This window comes from Lampetra fluviatilis, chromosome 5 (genome assembly GCF_964198595.1).
Source record: "Lampetra fluviatilis chromosome 5, kcLamFluv1.1, whole genome shotgun sequence".
NCBI classification, from domain to species: Eukaryota; Metazoa; Chordata; class Hyperoartia; order Petromyzontiformes; family Petromyzontidae; genus Lampetra; species Lampetra fluviatilis.
In genome coordinates, this window is record NC_136279.1 from 21,143,328 (window position 1) to 21,159,401 (window position 16,074).

Sequence of the window (16,074 nt, forward strand, 5' to 3'; positions counted from 1 at the left end):
TTCTCATCTCTATTGTTTTTTTGCATTGTGCTCATCCCTCTTGATTTTTTGCATTGTGCTCATCTCTATTGTTTTTTTGCATTGCGCTCATCTCTATTGTTTTTTTTTGCATTGTGCTCATCTCTATTGTTTTTTTGCATTGTGCTCATCCCTCTTGTTTTTTTTGCATTGTGCTCAACCCTATTGTTTTCTTTTGCATTGTGTTCATCTCTATTGTTTTTTTGCATTGTGCTCATCTCTATTGTTTGTTTGCATTGTTCTCATCCATCTTGTTGCATTGTCTTCATCCCTCTTATTTTTTTTGCATTGTTCTAATCCCTCTTGTTTTTTTTTGCGTTGGTCTCATACCTCTTGCTTTTGTCATCACGAATGCACCAGGCACGGTCTTGTTATCCCGTTAGTCACGTGGATTACGTATCGATAGCAATCATTCAACACACTGCCGACTCTGGCCTTCAATATGAATCATATTGTCTTATTCATCTTATTCACAGCACTCTCTCCCCCACCCGCTCACCTCTACACCGCACATTGCTTTTTATTCTTCCCACCCAAAGCGTCATGAACGTTAGCGATTTCAAAGCTTCGGGCCGGTCCAAAATTAATACGCAATATTAATATTTTTTGTACAGCCGATTATGTCTGCTCACTGCCACCGCACGATTGTCTTTCGTTTCGCCTCTCCTTCCCCCGCAACGTGGTCAGATATTTTAAGTACATGCCTCGTTGGCACGTACGTGGGTAGATAAGCATATCCAGCTGCGGCCGAATTCGCCAGATCGGTTATCTTATCATCGTGCATCATAATGTAATGGATATTTGTTTTTTCTACGCGGCTCTGAACGAACGCGTGTGCCGTATCGTGCTGTCGGTGCTCAGTAGCTATCCTGGAAAGAATAATCCTTGGCTATGATGAGCCTTTTGCACCTGATAAACAAATGCATCAGCGGGAACAAATACAAAAAATACCCATTGCAAAGATTTATTGTCGTGTGTGTCTTACTACGTGTACAAAATAAACGTAATTTAATGCTAAGCACTGTGGCCATTGTGTTGTGTATTTGTTTGAATTTAAAACGGTACAGTGTTCCCATCGTTCAGCGTAATTCACACGTGTGGATGTTTCTGTACGTTCCGTGAAATGGGGTTCATGAGTCATGTATGAAGACCTATGCAAATTATGAATGTAATGACATATACGCGTTTTTCGTTGTAGCGAGATGTTCACTCCCTCACCTCCTATTCAGGAGGTCGTGGGTTCACTCCCGACCCTGACGCCCGCTGTATATATATGGAGTTTGTATCTTCTCCCCGTGGTCGCGTGGATTTTTCTCCAGTTTCTCGGTCTTTTCCCTCCACATCTAGAAACGTACGTTTAGAGTATTTGGCTGATATACATTTCCACATGATAAGCCACTTCATTGAGCTATCATTTGTGGCCAGGTCGCTTCTTAAAAAGAGCTATATAGCTCAGTGGGCCTTACCTGCAAAAAAAAAGATAGCTAAATTAAGTTTAATAAAAGTTGTCCTCTATATATTACAACACATTAATTAATGTTAAGTAGAACACACCCCTTTGTCATTTCACTGCTGGATGAAGGCCCCCCTATGCCGTGTCAGTGAGGGGGGCTGTTTGCCCACTGCTGGGCAGTGTCGGTTGGTGAATGGGCAGTTCTGATACCACAGATGTCCTGTAACCCTGAAGTAATTGACCCCTCACATATTTTTCCTTTGCTTATTCATTTCTGTTTTCGCATCCCTTGGTATGCAACAATATTAAGTTTGAGAGAATTAAACGGGGGTCACGTGACATCTGGACCACGTTGTTTAATCTCCCACTCTATTTGCATGTGTGCATTTTTACAGTTTGTTGTGTAGCTCACATATGTTAGTAGCTCGCAATGCAGTACATTTTAGAAATTACAATAAACACCAGACCATACCGTGCAAATTATATTGGTGTTTTTATTGCATGGATATAGATAAATATTATGCTTGTGCAACCCTCTATCTGAATTGCTACGTGCAATTATGACTGCTAAACTAACTGTTTGTAATTTACAAATGTATGAGAATTATATTTTAATCATTGAGAGCAAATGGAATGTTATACCAATCGCCCATGAGACTTACATATTAATGTTCACCCCTGCAGCGTTTGTCCACTGCCTTTGAGCTCCTTTGAGTGCTCTGGCTCTCGTGGAGAAGCTGTGGCTGGGTACCCGAGTGCCACTGGATACCAGATCTGTAACCATCGCTCCCCTCACTCCAACCCCTTGCGGATCCCTGAATTATCATGATTCAGATCACGATTCTATTCCAAGAATCATTTTTTTAAATAGTTTTTCATGATAACGTCTCGAGTGGCCCGCAGGAGTCACCTGCGCTCATTGCGCACGAGATAAATCGGCGTCATCGACCAGCCGTGGTCTATCTACTGCTGGATGAAGGTCTCCTCAAAGCCCGCCACCATCTCCCGCGGTCTCGCGATGCCACGTCCCGTCTGGCCCCTGCACCCGAGCTGACGTCATTCAGCGTACACAGTAATCTAGAGTCATTGATTGGTCACACGCATCGTTCGATACGTGCATTCTGATCGAAATAAATCGTTTGGGATTATTGAATCAACGCGCCCTTCCTTGCAGCCTTACAGGATAGTCTCAGGTTTTGTGGATGGGATACATTCACAAAATAATTTAGTAGAAAATGCAAGCCTATTATTTTAACAACTCATTTTCAGAGAAACAAAACATCACAGGAGAAGAGGTGCAGACATTACGCCGGTCATTGTCAGGTGGACCTTACATTCGCTGCTTTGTATTTCTCAAACGCTTCCCGAGTAGGCACGCGTAAGTGTGCGAAACCTTGCCACTTATTTCTGAAAATGTGCACTCTCTGCGCTTTGGCGCCTAATAAAATCATAGGCCTTCGTGGTGTGCAGTAAATTCCAGTCATACGCACGCTCACGTAAGTAGAGCAGGGATACATATATTCACACACACACACCGTATGCATTATATACACATCCGCATGACTTACGCTCGTAACACTATGAACTTTAGAACGTTGCATTATGCATAGAAGCCATTTGTAAGCCACGTGTAAATCTATTATTAAAATGCAGTTTTACTGGAACAATTGCATTAGAAAAAGCCTTTAAGTACCAAGGTTTATAGATAGTGTTTGTGCACTTAAGACAATACGAATGCAATTTATGCATCTCCCCGTTAATGGGTATTCCTTAGCGAGTTTGACCAATATATTTGTTTTGTCAGCAGTCTGCAATATAATTGAAAATACGTTTTGTTTCTGCACTTATTTGTTGGTCTTCTGCAAGATATGCCGCACACATTTGGCTGCTCGTAAATTGCACCGTTAATGCGAATGGTCGCGTCCTAAGCTTTTTTGCTGATGGAGGGACGTATTATAGAGTCTTATATTTCCAACCGAGCTAAGGAGTATTGTCTCTTTGCTATTCTCTTGCCTGGAGGTGGAAACATCGTAGAAACCATTATCCGTACGACTTAAACCACAACCTGTTGTGACCCCCCCCCCCCCCCACAAAAAAAAAAAAACCTCACGCTTTGGTAACCGAGTTCATTTTTTTAGTGCTGCAACCTCCCCAGGATGATGTTATTTCGACATTGATTGGGAGCCGCGTGGCTGCTCAGCGGTATGGCACACGCAATAAAACGTACGCTGCAATACATGTGGGCCGCTCTCCTAGAATAAAAAAAATGACAGTATTGATAATTGTAAAAATGATATACTTCGCAGGATAGCGAGAGTGGTTGCGGCTGTTGGCGGGGGCGAGGGGGATGCTTCAACCAGCAGCGAATTGATCATGGCTGACGATCATGATACTCGTTTGTGCTATTTCTATACTTTGTTCTTAGATTAAAACAATATAATCACTATTTTAAATGCCACGAAATACGCGAACCTCATCATTTCTATTCAAATAAAACATTCATACAGAATTCCTAAAAAAAACATGTACGCACATATGATTGTAATAAGGGATTCATCAACAAATTAACGTGCTGTCGATGAGCAATTAAACCCCAAACAAGCACATATTTCAACAGACACTGGCTCGTGTTTCAAATCAAGTTTGCCATGCTCTTGGGCACTGTATTTTCCCACTAAGGGCTTGGCTGCAAAGGTCTCGTCTGCTCAGGTGGTATTGACTGCGAAGCCCTTGGAAACCCAAGTAGCTCCAGACTCCCCGTTGTCAGATGGAGTATGGTCCACTCAATTGCCACTGCTGAGTGAAGCAGCCACACGGCCCCGCTGTGTGATGGAAGGTGAACCGTGTTCCGCAAGGACGTCCCATCCAAACGGTTCGCACAATCACGCCAGTCCCCTCCCACCGCCTTATTGCGGAGCCGTATTTGCTCGTCACACATTAGGACCGCTCAGCTGGAGAGGTGACACTGGAAGAGGTTCTCATCCGTGCAACAACAAAAACTCTCCTCCCCTTCCCTCGACGGCCTTCTGCCACCAATGACGCAAGCTGACAGCGTTGGCCTTTAGCAACTTTCTGTCGCAAGCAACGTTCTGATGCGGGTTGTCGATAATGGGCCATTGATTCCTTCGGATGGATGGCCAGCTTCACACCTGAGGAGATAAATGTTACACCTCCCCTATAGTGCAAATATTCAATGCTTCAGATGACACCAACTGGTTTTATATTCATTTCATCGCCGGTGCGTGTCGAAAAGTTTTTTTTTACGGTGACCCAGGGGAGAAAACCCACCCACCTCCACCCCCGTTAATGGCACACGTCAAGGATTTGTGTCTTTAAATGCCACGGCATTGATTTTCCTTCAAGTTTGCGTGCTTCCACGCCTTAAATCCACATCCTCCAGCGCCCACCGCCTTGCGCGGCGTGCTGGGCGCCGTTATCGGCGAGGCGAGATGCGTGAGGGGCCCCCCGGCACCCAATTGGCCTCTTGGGTACTTTGTAATAACAGACTCACGGGCAGCAGCCCCGGGGTGGTGGTGGGTTGGGGGGGGGGCCCGTGACCATCGCCGGTCGCGCCGATGGTCGGGTGGAGGTTGCTTTCCTGCGGGGTTTCGATGCCCCATCGCCAACTGGAGGCCCAGGCGTGCCGTGGGGAACGAACTGGAGGAATGCCTCGAAGGTTGACCCCTGACCCCTAGCGAGCCACCACGGTGAAGGCTCGTTAACGTTCGCGACGATCCTCGGCCCTTGTTTGCTCAGGGCGCAAATTTTCGGCGGTGATTTGTAATGCGCAAGCCGAGCGTTTCTTTGACGGATCAAAATGCGATGAATTAGAAATTGATGAATCTAAAAAGGCTTCAGAGAAAATAAATCATTGTGCTGATCACGTTTTTTTTATTATGAAAAAAATCGCTCTGCTATCGTTGTACGTGATGGATTTCTTGCACCGTTCCGCCTTTTATCATCGTGATTGAATTTGGTGTAATTGTAACAATTACGCGTTTTTTTACAAGACATCGTAAACGCCATCGTGATGCCTTTATCTCGTAATCAAAATAGCATTTTATTTAAACCTCTACAAAAGGACTGTTTGGTTGAACGGATGTAATTTCACCTTGCTGCACTCACGCTGGATCCGAAAGACAGAATGCGTTGTTATTTCATTCCACTTCGGCGCTTCAAGTGCATACTCAGTCAAGCGAGCTTACAGTGATGTGATTAGTGGTGTTAATGTGCCCCCTGCTGGGGCGTTATTCGTCGCAAGACCTCGGGAACCGACGCCGTTTTGTGCGTGAAAATCTCAGGTTTTGAGGAGTCCTTGGTCATTGGCCAAAATGCTTACACGGCATAATATACATGTTTATGCTATGACGATCATCACGCTATCAGTAACCCCCTCCCCCCGCCCGCAATTGTATTTCACAATTTTAAAGTATGTACATTTTTGTGATCTTCTGTAGAATGCTTCGAGTACAAATAAACATTGTTGTTGAGTACTTGCAAAATATCCTCACGCAACATCAGCCAGACATAAGAATAGGACTTTTTGCAACTTTACAACCGGTGAAGATGATAAGGAACATACTTTAAGTTGCATAGCTAATACATATTTAATCACAGTAACTACACTACAAAATTGTGAGGTCATATAATCGCCATGCAGTCAATTATTTTGAAAATATTTCGAAGAAACACCGTGATGGGTAATTGCTTTTTTATTTGGTACTTTAATGATTGTGCAGTTCTTATTTCGTAACTAACCATGTAAAATAAAATGTACAACACTAATCACAATATACCGTGACTGACATACCCTGGGCTTGCCAGGAGAAGGCGGTACAGCCATTGTGGAGGGAGCCAATCAGCATGCGCGCTGGTTGGCGAGTGGCATGGGTGTGGTTGGTGAGTGGCATGGGTGTGTTTGGTGAGTGGCATGAGTGTGGTTGGTGAGTGGCATAGGTGTGGTTGGTGAGTGGCACGAGTGTGGTTGGTGAGTGGCATGAGTGTGGTTGGTGAGTGGCATAGGTGTGGTTGGTGAGTGGCATGAGTGTGGTTGGTGAGTGGCATAGGTGTGGTTGGTGAGTGGCATGAGTGTGGTTGGTGAGTGGCATGAGTGTGGTTGGTGAGTGGCATAGGTGTGGTTGGTGAGTGGCATGAGTGTGGTTGGTGAGTGGCATGAGTGTGGTTGGTGAGTGGCATGGGTGTGGTTGGTGGGTGGCATGGGTGGTTGGTGGGTGGCATGGGTGTGGTTAGTGAGTGGCATGGGTGGTTAGTGAGTGGCATAGGTGTGGTTGGTGGGTGGCATGAGTGTGGTTGATGAGTGGCATGGGTGTGGTTAGTGAGTGGCATGGGTGGATAGTGAGTGGCATTGGTCTGGTTGGTGGGTGGCATGGGTGTGGTTAGTGAGTGGCATGGGTGGTTATTGAGTGGAATTGGTGTGGTTGGTGAGTGGCATGAGTGTGGTTGGTGAGTGGCATGGGTGGTTACTGAGTGGCATGAGTGGTTACTGAGTGGCATGGGTGGTTACTGAGTGGCATGGGTGGTTACTGAGTGGCATGGGTGGTTAGTGAGTGGCATGAGTGGTTACTGAGTGGCATGGGTGGTTAGTGAGTGGCATGGGTGGTTACTGAGTGGCATGGGTGTGGTTGGTGAGTGGCATTGGTGTGGTTGGTGAGTGGCATGGGTGGTTACTGAGTGGCATGGGTGGTTACTGAGTGGCATGGGTGGTTACTGAGTGGCATGGGTGGTTAGTGAGTGGCATTGGTGTGGTTGGTGAGTGGCATGGGTGTGGTTGGTGAGTGGCATGGGTGTGGTTGGTGAGTGGCATGGGTGTGGTTGGTGAGTGGCATGGGTGTGGTTGGTGGGTGGCATGGGTGTGGTTGGTGGGTGGCATAGGTATGGTTGGTGAGTGGCATGAGTGTGTTTGGTGAGTGGCATGGGTGTGGTTGGTGGGTGGCATGGGTGTGGTTGGTGAGTGGCATGGGTGTGGTTGGTGAGTGGCATGAGTGTGGTTGGTGAGTGGCATGGGTGTGGTTGGTGAGTGGCATGAGTGTGGTTGGTGAGTGGCATGAGTGTGGTTGCTGAGTGGCATGGGTGTGGTTGGTGAGTGGCATGGGTTCCAGTCATGCTGGGAAATGACAGATTGACAAAGGCATTGTTGTGTTTTTTAGTTGTCCAGTATAATGTGATATTTTCTAAACTACCACACGATGAGAATAGGTTTTCTGGCAACAAAACAGGTGTTACGATGTGAAAACACCAAACTGAAACCTTTTACAAGGAATCATGTCTGCATTAACCACAATACTTGTGGTCAGAACTGAAACAAAAGGCGTCCTCTGGTCTAACATTTGAAACTAGGCTCGAAAGAAAGCTGTCACTGGTGTGGACCAATTTGTTTCAAAGACAATGCATATATTATCAGAGTATATTTTTGGTTTGCATACTGACCACAAGTATTGTGGTTAATGCAAGACTTGATTCCTAGTAAAAGGTTTCAGTTTGGTGTTTTAACATCTTAACACACCTGTTTTATTGCCAGAAAAAAGGTGAAAAACCTATTCTCATATTTTGGTCCTGACAAAGGAGGTCCCATGATGTACCACACGATTATAGTGAACCTTAACATCGCAGTATCTGTCGCCACATCGCCGCAATCCTAGATTCTGCACTTGATATTCTGGGTGCGTCGACTTATTACCGCGCCGAAGTGATGGGATCTGTGCTCTGAGAGACAGCAGTGGCAGTGCAGGTTAAAGGGGGGATTTTTTATAACCTCGGTTTGCGAGGCCGGTTGGGACGTATTTTACCATATCTGGAGACTGTAACCACAATGCAGGCGCTCGCGGAGAAAGCAAAATGAGTAGGCAATTCGCGACATTCCCGTATACGTCTCTGCACATAAAACATTCGAGAGCATGTATTGTGCTGCCGTACATCGGAATTTTAGGGGAGTGGGATTATCAATGAAAGAAAACTCTGGACCAGTTTTGACATTCACAGTGTCTCGACTCATCTACATGGAGCCCTCTCGCGCGAGTGCAGAGAACAGTTTGGCAACTTATGCGCGAGGGGCTGATAGTGGGGTGCGTCATCACTGACTTGTCATCTTCATTATTGGCATCTCCATTGTCAATACAATCCCTCTGTGCATGACTCATCAGTATACCACGTGGCAGGCAGGGTTACTTAATATTGGCAAATCATTAATCTTACGAGGACACTTTGGCATCTTTAAAATATTTTTCTAGCGCAACCAACTTGCGCTATTGTGGAATTATATTCGCGAAGTTTTTTTTTTGTGACACTTGCATATAGCATTTTCTTCATAGACATTTGATTAATTGTATTTTTGGTAAAAAGCTGAGAAAATGAAATGTTACATAACATAGTGGGACCTTCCACTATCCCTTCTCCCTTTATATTAATGTATTATACATTATGTGTATATATTTATCTAGTAGGGGGAGCGGTAGTGTCGCGGTTAGCGCGTTGCGCTTTGAACCCGGCGTTCTGAGTTCGATTCTATCTCACGGCCAACACCAGTGACGGTTATCTGAACCGGTCCTGGGCCTCCCCTAGGTCGACTCGGCCTCAATTGAGTACCTGGTGCGGTGTGTAAACATCACCATGGGGGAGACAAAGGCGGTCAGGCGTGGTGCGAGCCACCCACCCTCCTGTGTGCCATGCCTGCCTTCATAGGCGCTTGCTGACAGTAACTGCCCCAACGGTCTCTTCAGGCTGCACGGGGGATCTTTGTCTTAGTTTTTTGTATATTATATAATCAATGGAAATTAACTATGGGTGATGATTAAGTAACGTAATAAAGAAGGAAGCGGTGTTGAACTTAACATCAACACGAGCGAAACAAAAGTCGCATGCTCTCGCATGATGTCCGTGATGCAGTCATTTTTAGTCTGTTGATGGTCGGCGATGCGGCAATCGACTCATCTCGATGAGCTGTACACGATGCACGATTCAACGTCGCATTTTTCGATGCTAATATTTGGCATTTCGACATCGCGGAGTGGCACCGATTTCGGATTGATTGGTACCCCAGCCGCGGAGTTAAGTCCAACTCCTGGAAAAAATAGTGTCCCAGAAATAAAATATTTAATTGCCTCGGCCATTTTTTTTATTATTTGGCGCCCCGGGGTACCGCCATAAGGTTAATTTTGTGAATCAACATAACTGAAAGAAAAATAAAACCCCATCAGAATATGTATACCTGCGACAATCTTTGAAGGTTGCGTCGACATGACCAAAGTGAAAATCTGCAAGAGGGGCAGGTTTGAGGACCTATTTTTTTTTTGGGGGGGGGGGGGGGGTAAAACCGAAACTTCACTTGAATGGAGACTAAAGTTTAGCACTGTGGTCGTGACGAGCTACAGAGCGGCGCCCCGTGGAGATGGATCAGTGAAATCATCTCGTGCGCAGGAGCTGGAGTGGATGGAATTCCGTCGCTCAGCAAGACGCGTGAGAGATGGCGACTGCTTGGCTGGGGGTGGCAGGGCAGACGTGGGGGAGGGGTGGGGGTGGTAGGGGAACACCTTCATCCAGCAGAGGGTAGATCACGGCTGATCCGATGGCAATGCGTATGAGTGGGAACGGCTGTTGATTTTGACGCTTCCAACGTGAACCGCAGGCAACGTTTAAAAGCTCCCGCCCCCCCCCCCCCCGTTTTCTCGTCACTCTCGCAGAACTCGAAGGTTGACTGCAGCAGTTGTACGGGGAAAGAAGACAGCGAGGTGAGGGCACAGTACCGCGTCACATCGGATGTCCAAACAAAGAGCACCGAGGTTGGGAAATGACACACGCGGAACATCGATGCATATCTGTCTGTGGATGTACTTATTTTCAATCGCTGGGTGCAGATGATGAGATTTTTTTCTTTCTTTGAATGAGCTATGCACGTTTGCTTTGACGTTACGTAGGGGTTTGTTGAGACACATAAAAACAAATTTGGAGCGTTTCAGCTGTTGAGTCAGTTTAACGCGCAGGCTTTTGCGACCAATATGATCCATAATAGAGTTTTTTTTTTTGGGGGGGGGGAGGTTAGCTGTTGAGTGCTTGGGAATACTACCTTTGTTACGAGACAATAAGTTATAGCCCTATGTTTATCTACTGCTAGATAAATGTCCTCGGCACACCACGTCGGTGGTCGGGATTAATTGAGCGTGCTTCAAAATTCGGGCTGCTTGTGGGTTGACGGCCGGCTTAGGATGAAAGGGTATGGGAGGAGCTAACAGGAACGGCTACAGTTCTGATCATTAATTATCCTGGGCCAGGAATCTAACTTGGGTTGAGTGGTGCACTCTGCACTGCACTGGCTACTGCACCGCCGCCCCAACTCCATTCATCTCCTTCATCGCCAAAAATACATTTGAAGCACATTTCTGTTTCCGTTTTAATGTTACTTCATTTTAAATATTGTTTTGTTTTTAAACTACATTGGGGGTGGCGGGGGGGGGTAACGCAAATAAACGACGTGTTTGAACACTGGTAATTGTGTCGTAAATAATGAGGACAGCTGTACAATCGGAAGTGTTTACTTTATCGGTGAAGAGGTGTGTACTGATCGTTTGGAGCCTTCTCTCAAGGTCACGTCCCAATCAATCGAGTGTTATTAATTTTTCTAAGCAGCAGCAACAGCAGCCTGCTTTTTATGGGAATGTTGTTGGTGTGATGATATGACATAATGCTACGGCTCTGAACCTGGAGGAAGCTCATAACATCCATGCAACGATGATACACCGCCAATGTTATGAGTATATGTCAAATGGACGTACATATTATTTGATTTACCATCGTGTTTTGCTCCGTATACGTCATCTGGATAAGTTAATTGAATTGAATGTTATCTTCATTTTGAGAGTGATTTGCACGATGACCTGAATGGGAAACATTAAGCAAGTATTTATTTGACATCCCTGTAGTATAAATCATTTTATTCAATTCGTGTATCGCTTAATATCGTCCTCAATCCAAAAATGCGCATGTGAAATCGTTTGAGAACGAAATTGAAATGAAATAGAGATAACCCTTACCTAATATTAGGTTTCGTTTTTTTTCTAATTATATTTTCGAGTGATAAACCAGTAACACAAATTGATCATTGATAAACTAACTAAAATGTTTTCATTATTTTACCAGGTAAGGCCCACTGAGCTATGTAGCTCTTTTTCAGAAGCGACCTGGTCACATATGGTAGCCAAAAGGAAGGGGCTTATCACATGGGAATATATAGCAGCCAAATACTCTAAACGCATGCTTTTTTAAACGTGAAGGGAAACAACCGGGGGAACTGGGGACAAATCCACGCAACCACGGGGAGAACATGCACACTCAAAATATGAAAGCCTGTATACCAGGCGAGATAGTTAACATCTCACCACTGCACCGCCGTTGCTAGGGGCCACAATACTGTAATAAGACAGTTTCTATCCGGACTTTGCAGCAAGAGTGTGTTTTCTAAAAATACAAGCCCGGCGTAATTGTGTGTTGATTTTCAGTTCAATCTCTCGTCCTATATTGTTGAGGTTTAAATGGATATGTTTTCAACACATACTTTAACAATTAATTATCCCCTCCACCCCTGCCATCCCCACTTTGATATTTGGAAGCAAACATATACAGTGTGTAACATTTGTAAACGCCTACAGGTGTTGTGTTGAAGAAGACGGTTGCCGCGTCGTGTTTTTAAAGCACTTGTTTGCATGCCCAACACGATTGGCTCTGTTTTGATTCCGTGGGAAATTACGTCATTGCGTTGTTGCTGAATTGTGTTTGGAGCCATTTCATCTCCGGTGTTTGCAGTGATACGTTTCCTTTGTGCGCCGCGGGTGCAAGTGGATGCGTACGGCTTGTTGTGCTTGGTGGATAACATCGAGTGATTAAAAGAGAAACAAAAAAGCAGAGACAACCAAATCATTTTGGATGGCCGGCGAAGACAGGATGAAAAGTAATCCAAAACAAAAGTGCTGATAAACAGTGGGTGTTGACAGTGAAAAGCAGCCACGTCAGTGGCCCATAAATTTCACTGCTCCTTCCTTCATCGCTATCCGTCGGTGCATCTGCCCAATCTGAAATACATCGCACAAAACTTTTTACCTGTGGTTTTACCTTTAGCTTCGTGTTGTAATTTATACCATAGTCATCTGCCCTGTAAGATAGGCCCTTGAAATACGGGCGGCCGAACGCGGTGAAAATGGATGTCATGAGTCTCTCTCTCCGCCTGGCCACGATATTGCCTGCTGGATGACCTATGAGGTCATCACGTCGATCTCTTTACAATATAGTGCAGCACTCCTGAAGTTGTGAAGATGGTTGATGGCTGGTGAGAGAACCTTGGGTGCTGTGGAGGTAGCGGCGGCGGCGGCGGCAGTGGCAGCATCTGTATTGCCCCCCTTGCATGTGTGGGTCTTCTCTGGGTGCTCCGGGTTCCCCCGGTGGCTAGGAGATGTTAACTACCTCGCCTGGTATACAGGAGGACGTGGGTTCGATACCGCGAGCCTAATGCCTGTATATTTGAAGTTTGCATGTTTTTTTTTCTGTGGTCGCATGGATTTTTCTTCGGCTGCTATTAATGCCCACGTGATAAGACGCTTCGTTGGACTACCATTCGTGGCCAGGTCGCTTTGTCCAAAAAAGCTGTATGGCTCAGTGGGCCTTAACTGGTATAAATAAAAAAAAAATAGTTTTGGTATTGAGCCGATCCCGGAGAGGTATGATTCCTGGCGTATCGGCATAGGACCATTGGCACAATTCACTCATTTTTCCTGTGTGTTGGCTTGGAATTAAAACGTTGTGTTTCACATAACCGCGTGCCAGCATCGCTATGAAAAGCGTAAGGATTGCACAATGTTTAAGGTCGGTTTGGTCCCGTGCAGTGTACAGTGTTGCTTCGTTTTACTTTAATTGATGTGCTACGTAGACGTTTGCTGGAGACAACAAATCTGTTGTGATGCGATTTTCATTGCAAGCATCTACATGTCATCTTAAATCGTGGGATTAACTACGGTACCACTTCAAAATCCTTCAACCTATCGAGCGACGGAGAGATTTTATCCCAAGTGTCACGCAATTGATCGTCTGAAAGGAGATGGAATCCTATTATAATTTAGAACATTTTTCTATTCAACACTGCCATGCTTGATAAGCATCTGTGTTTCGGCAATGTACTCGCGGTACATCTGTTGACGATTCGGTGATGTTAAGTTGTTTTATTTGGATTTGGCGCTGCTTGTATATTCAGTTTTAGGAAGACATTTTTTTTTTGCAAAACGGCCAACAAATTGGTTATTGCTGACACCCCTTGATCCCAGCAAAGTTGTAAAATTGCTGATGTGGGTTTTGTTGACTGTAGGATCAGCAGTTTGTAAATAAGTGCACACCAGCTGTTGTCTGAAAAGGTGTTTGTGCATGTGCGTGCGCACGTGTGAATGAGTGTGTGTCTCGAAGGCAAAATGGTGATCTTTGTCTTTGGTGTATGTGTGTATGCGCGTGTGTGTGCACGTGTGTATGCGCGTGTGTGTGCACGTGTGTATGCGCGTGTGTGTCCTGTGGGGAGCGGTAGTGCAGCGGTTAGCGCGCTGTGCTAGGAACCCGGGCGACCCGAGTTTGATTCTCGCTCACGGTCAACACCAGTGACGACTATTTGAACTGGTTCTGGGCCTCCCCCAGGTCGACTTAGCCACAAATGAGTACGTGGTGCGGTGTATAAACATCACCGCAAGGGAGACAAAGGCGGCCGGGCGTGGTGCTGGCCACCCACCTCCTCTTGTACCATTTTGGCCTTCAAAGGTGCACACTAACAGCACTTGCTCCAACAGTCTGTTAAGAATATGCGGGGGATCTTTGTCTTTGTCCTGGGCACCATGCCCAGCCGCCTTTGTCTCGCCACTGGCTACCCACCCCCTTGTGTGCCATGCTGGCTTTCATAGATGCTCGCTAACAGAACTTGCCCCAATAGTGTGTGTAAGGCTACATGGGGGATCTTTGGCTTTGTGCCGAAAGGATGAGTAGTGTACGTAAAGGTTCGTGTGCCCGTTTGAGCTCTGTAAATGTCTCCAGATCCATTCCAACCTTCTGCGCTATATGTTTTTGCTAACCTTCGAAACGAAAATATATATTTAAAATTGGGACCAATCATGTTGCTTTAGCGTGTGAAGCTCATCGCTCTGATTAATCTAATACCCCCCTTCCCCCCATAACATTCCTCCACTCTGTTGCCACGTTGCTTAAGTTGGTGGGGTTTTATAGTGAAATTGAAGCTTGGTCCATATTCATCTTGGCCCGTGTATATATGGAAGTGATTCGTACTGGATTAGTTTTATTTCTACTGTTCACATTTTTTTTTATCCTTTTCCACACAATTTCATTCAATTTTGTTGTCAGCCGTCATGTTGTGAGACAAACTTGGATCTCTCGCAGAGTAATGCAGCACCTTCGCGTTTGACAACATCCCGCGGAAGACGCGGACATCACAGAGCTAATTCTAAGATCCCGCAAGTGAGCTCTGGCCCACACGGTAGAGGGCATCACTTCCCTCCAACGTTGTTCTGCATATGCGGCTTGTGTAAAAGCCGGTGTTTAATTCTCAGAGATGGAATTCAGCAAAATTCAGCGCAGTCTTGGGTGACTGGGCTGAGACCATCAACTCCGTGTGGTCGTTATCATAATTGGCCGCCTGGATTCAAACCCAGCACCTCAGCGGTTCCATTCCCTTGCTCTGACCTCTGAGCCACCCAGCCACTTCTGTTGGATTTTTTTGTTAAGCTGGTAATATTTGTTTACTGAGGAAGACTGCACTGATGCATGCGATGTCATGTATATTCATTGTTGCGAACATCCAAGGTCATTTTAAAATCTGCCAAGGAAATTTCAGATTACGTTCACAATGCAACGCCTTGCAGTGTCCCGCACAGTCAGATGTGGGAATGCTGTATCAACAGTCTTGGAGTTGTTCTGCATAATTCCCAGGGAATTACACTTGTCTGTGAGAAACTGATGGGGTGGGGTTTGTAATACTTCATGTAAACACCATACTATAATACATTCCCTCACGCCAACTATACATTGGGAAAAAAATCCATTTGGATTACCCTGTGCTGAGATTCAACCCATCTTAACCTGCTGTACATTGATGCTCCCAGCACTGGAAGCAGCTGTCATGTCTAGAATACCCACGTTAATCAACAAAACTGATATCTCACGGGCAAACATGGTTGCTGTTCTTGTTTTATTTGTCGACGGTACTGGTCAGGATGCAGGGGAAGCAGACCTCACTGTCTGGTCACCGGGAGCCATTGCTTTCTCCGCATGTTATTTCCAAAGCCATTGAACTGTTTATTAAATTCATTTTGGACCTTGAGGGGCATATGTGCCCTCTAGAGCAAGGGAACTGGCCTGGCACTGATGCTTATTAGGCCCAATTATATTTATTTATATATTTTCCTCTGCGGTTTTTCTCCTCCTCCTCCTCCTCTCTCGTTCCTCCGTGCCACATTTGCACAACAGCTGCACCCCGGCGTAACATTTGTTGTAGATTTGCACGGCCCAGCGCCTGGCATTGGATTACTGCCACCACTGGCCACGGCGTTTGAAGT

At 45.6% G+C, this 16,074-nt stretch overlaps 1 protein-coding gene across 6 annotated transcripts in view; it reads left to right on the forward strand.

Annotated features, from left to right (window-relative positions):
- Positions 1–16,074, forward strand: part of LOC144932752 (RNA binding protein fox-1 homolog 3-like) — a 304,468-nt gene that overhangs the window by 141,041 nt on the left and 147,353 nt on the right. For 3 of the 6 annotated variants that reach the window (XM_078857162.1, XM_078857160.1, XM_078857161.1), the window contains exon 3: positions 10,168–10,266. The exons of 1 other annotated variant lie outside the window; for it this stretch is intronic. In XM_078857162.1, coding sequence (XP_078713288.1) covers positions 10,168–10,266 — 99 coding nt within the window. The remainder of the gene's footprint in view (positions 1–10,167; positions 10,267–16,074) is intronic. 2 more of the 6 variants (XM_078857163.1, XM_078857164.1) reach the window with 1 other exon arrangement.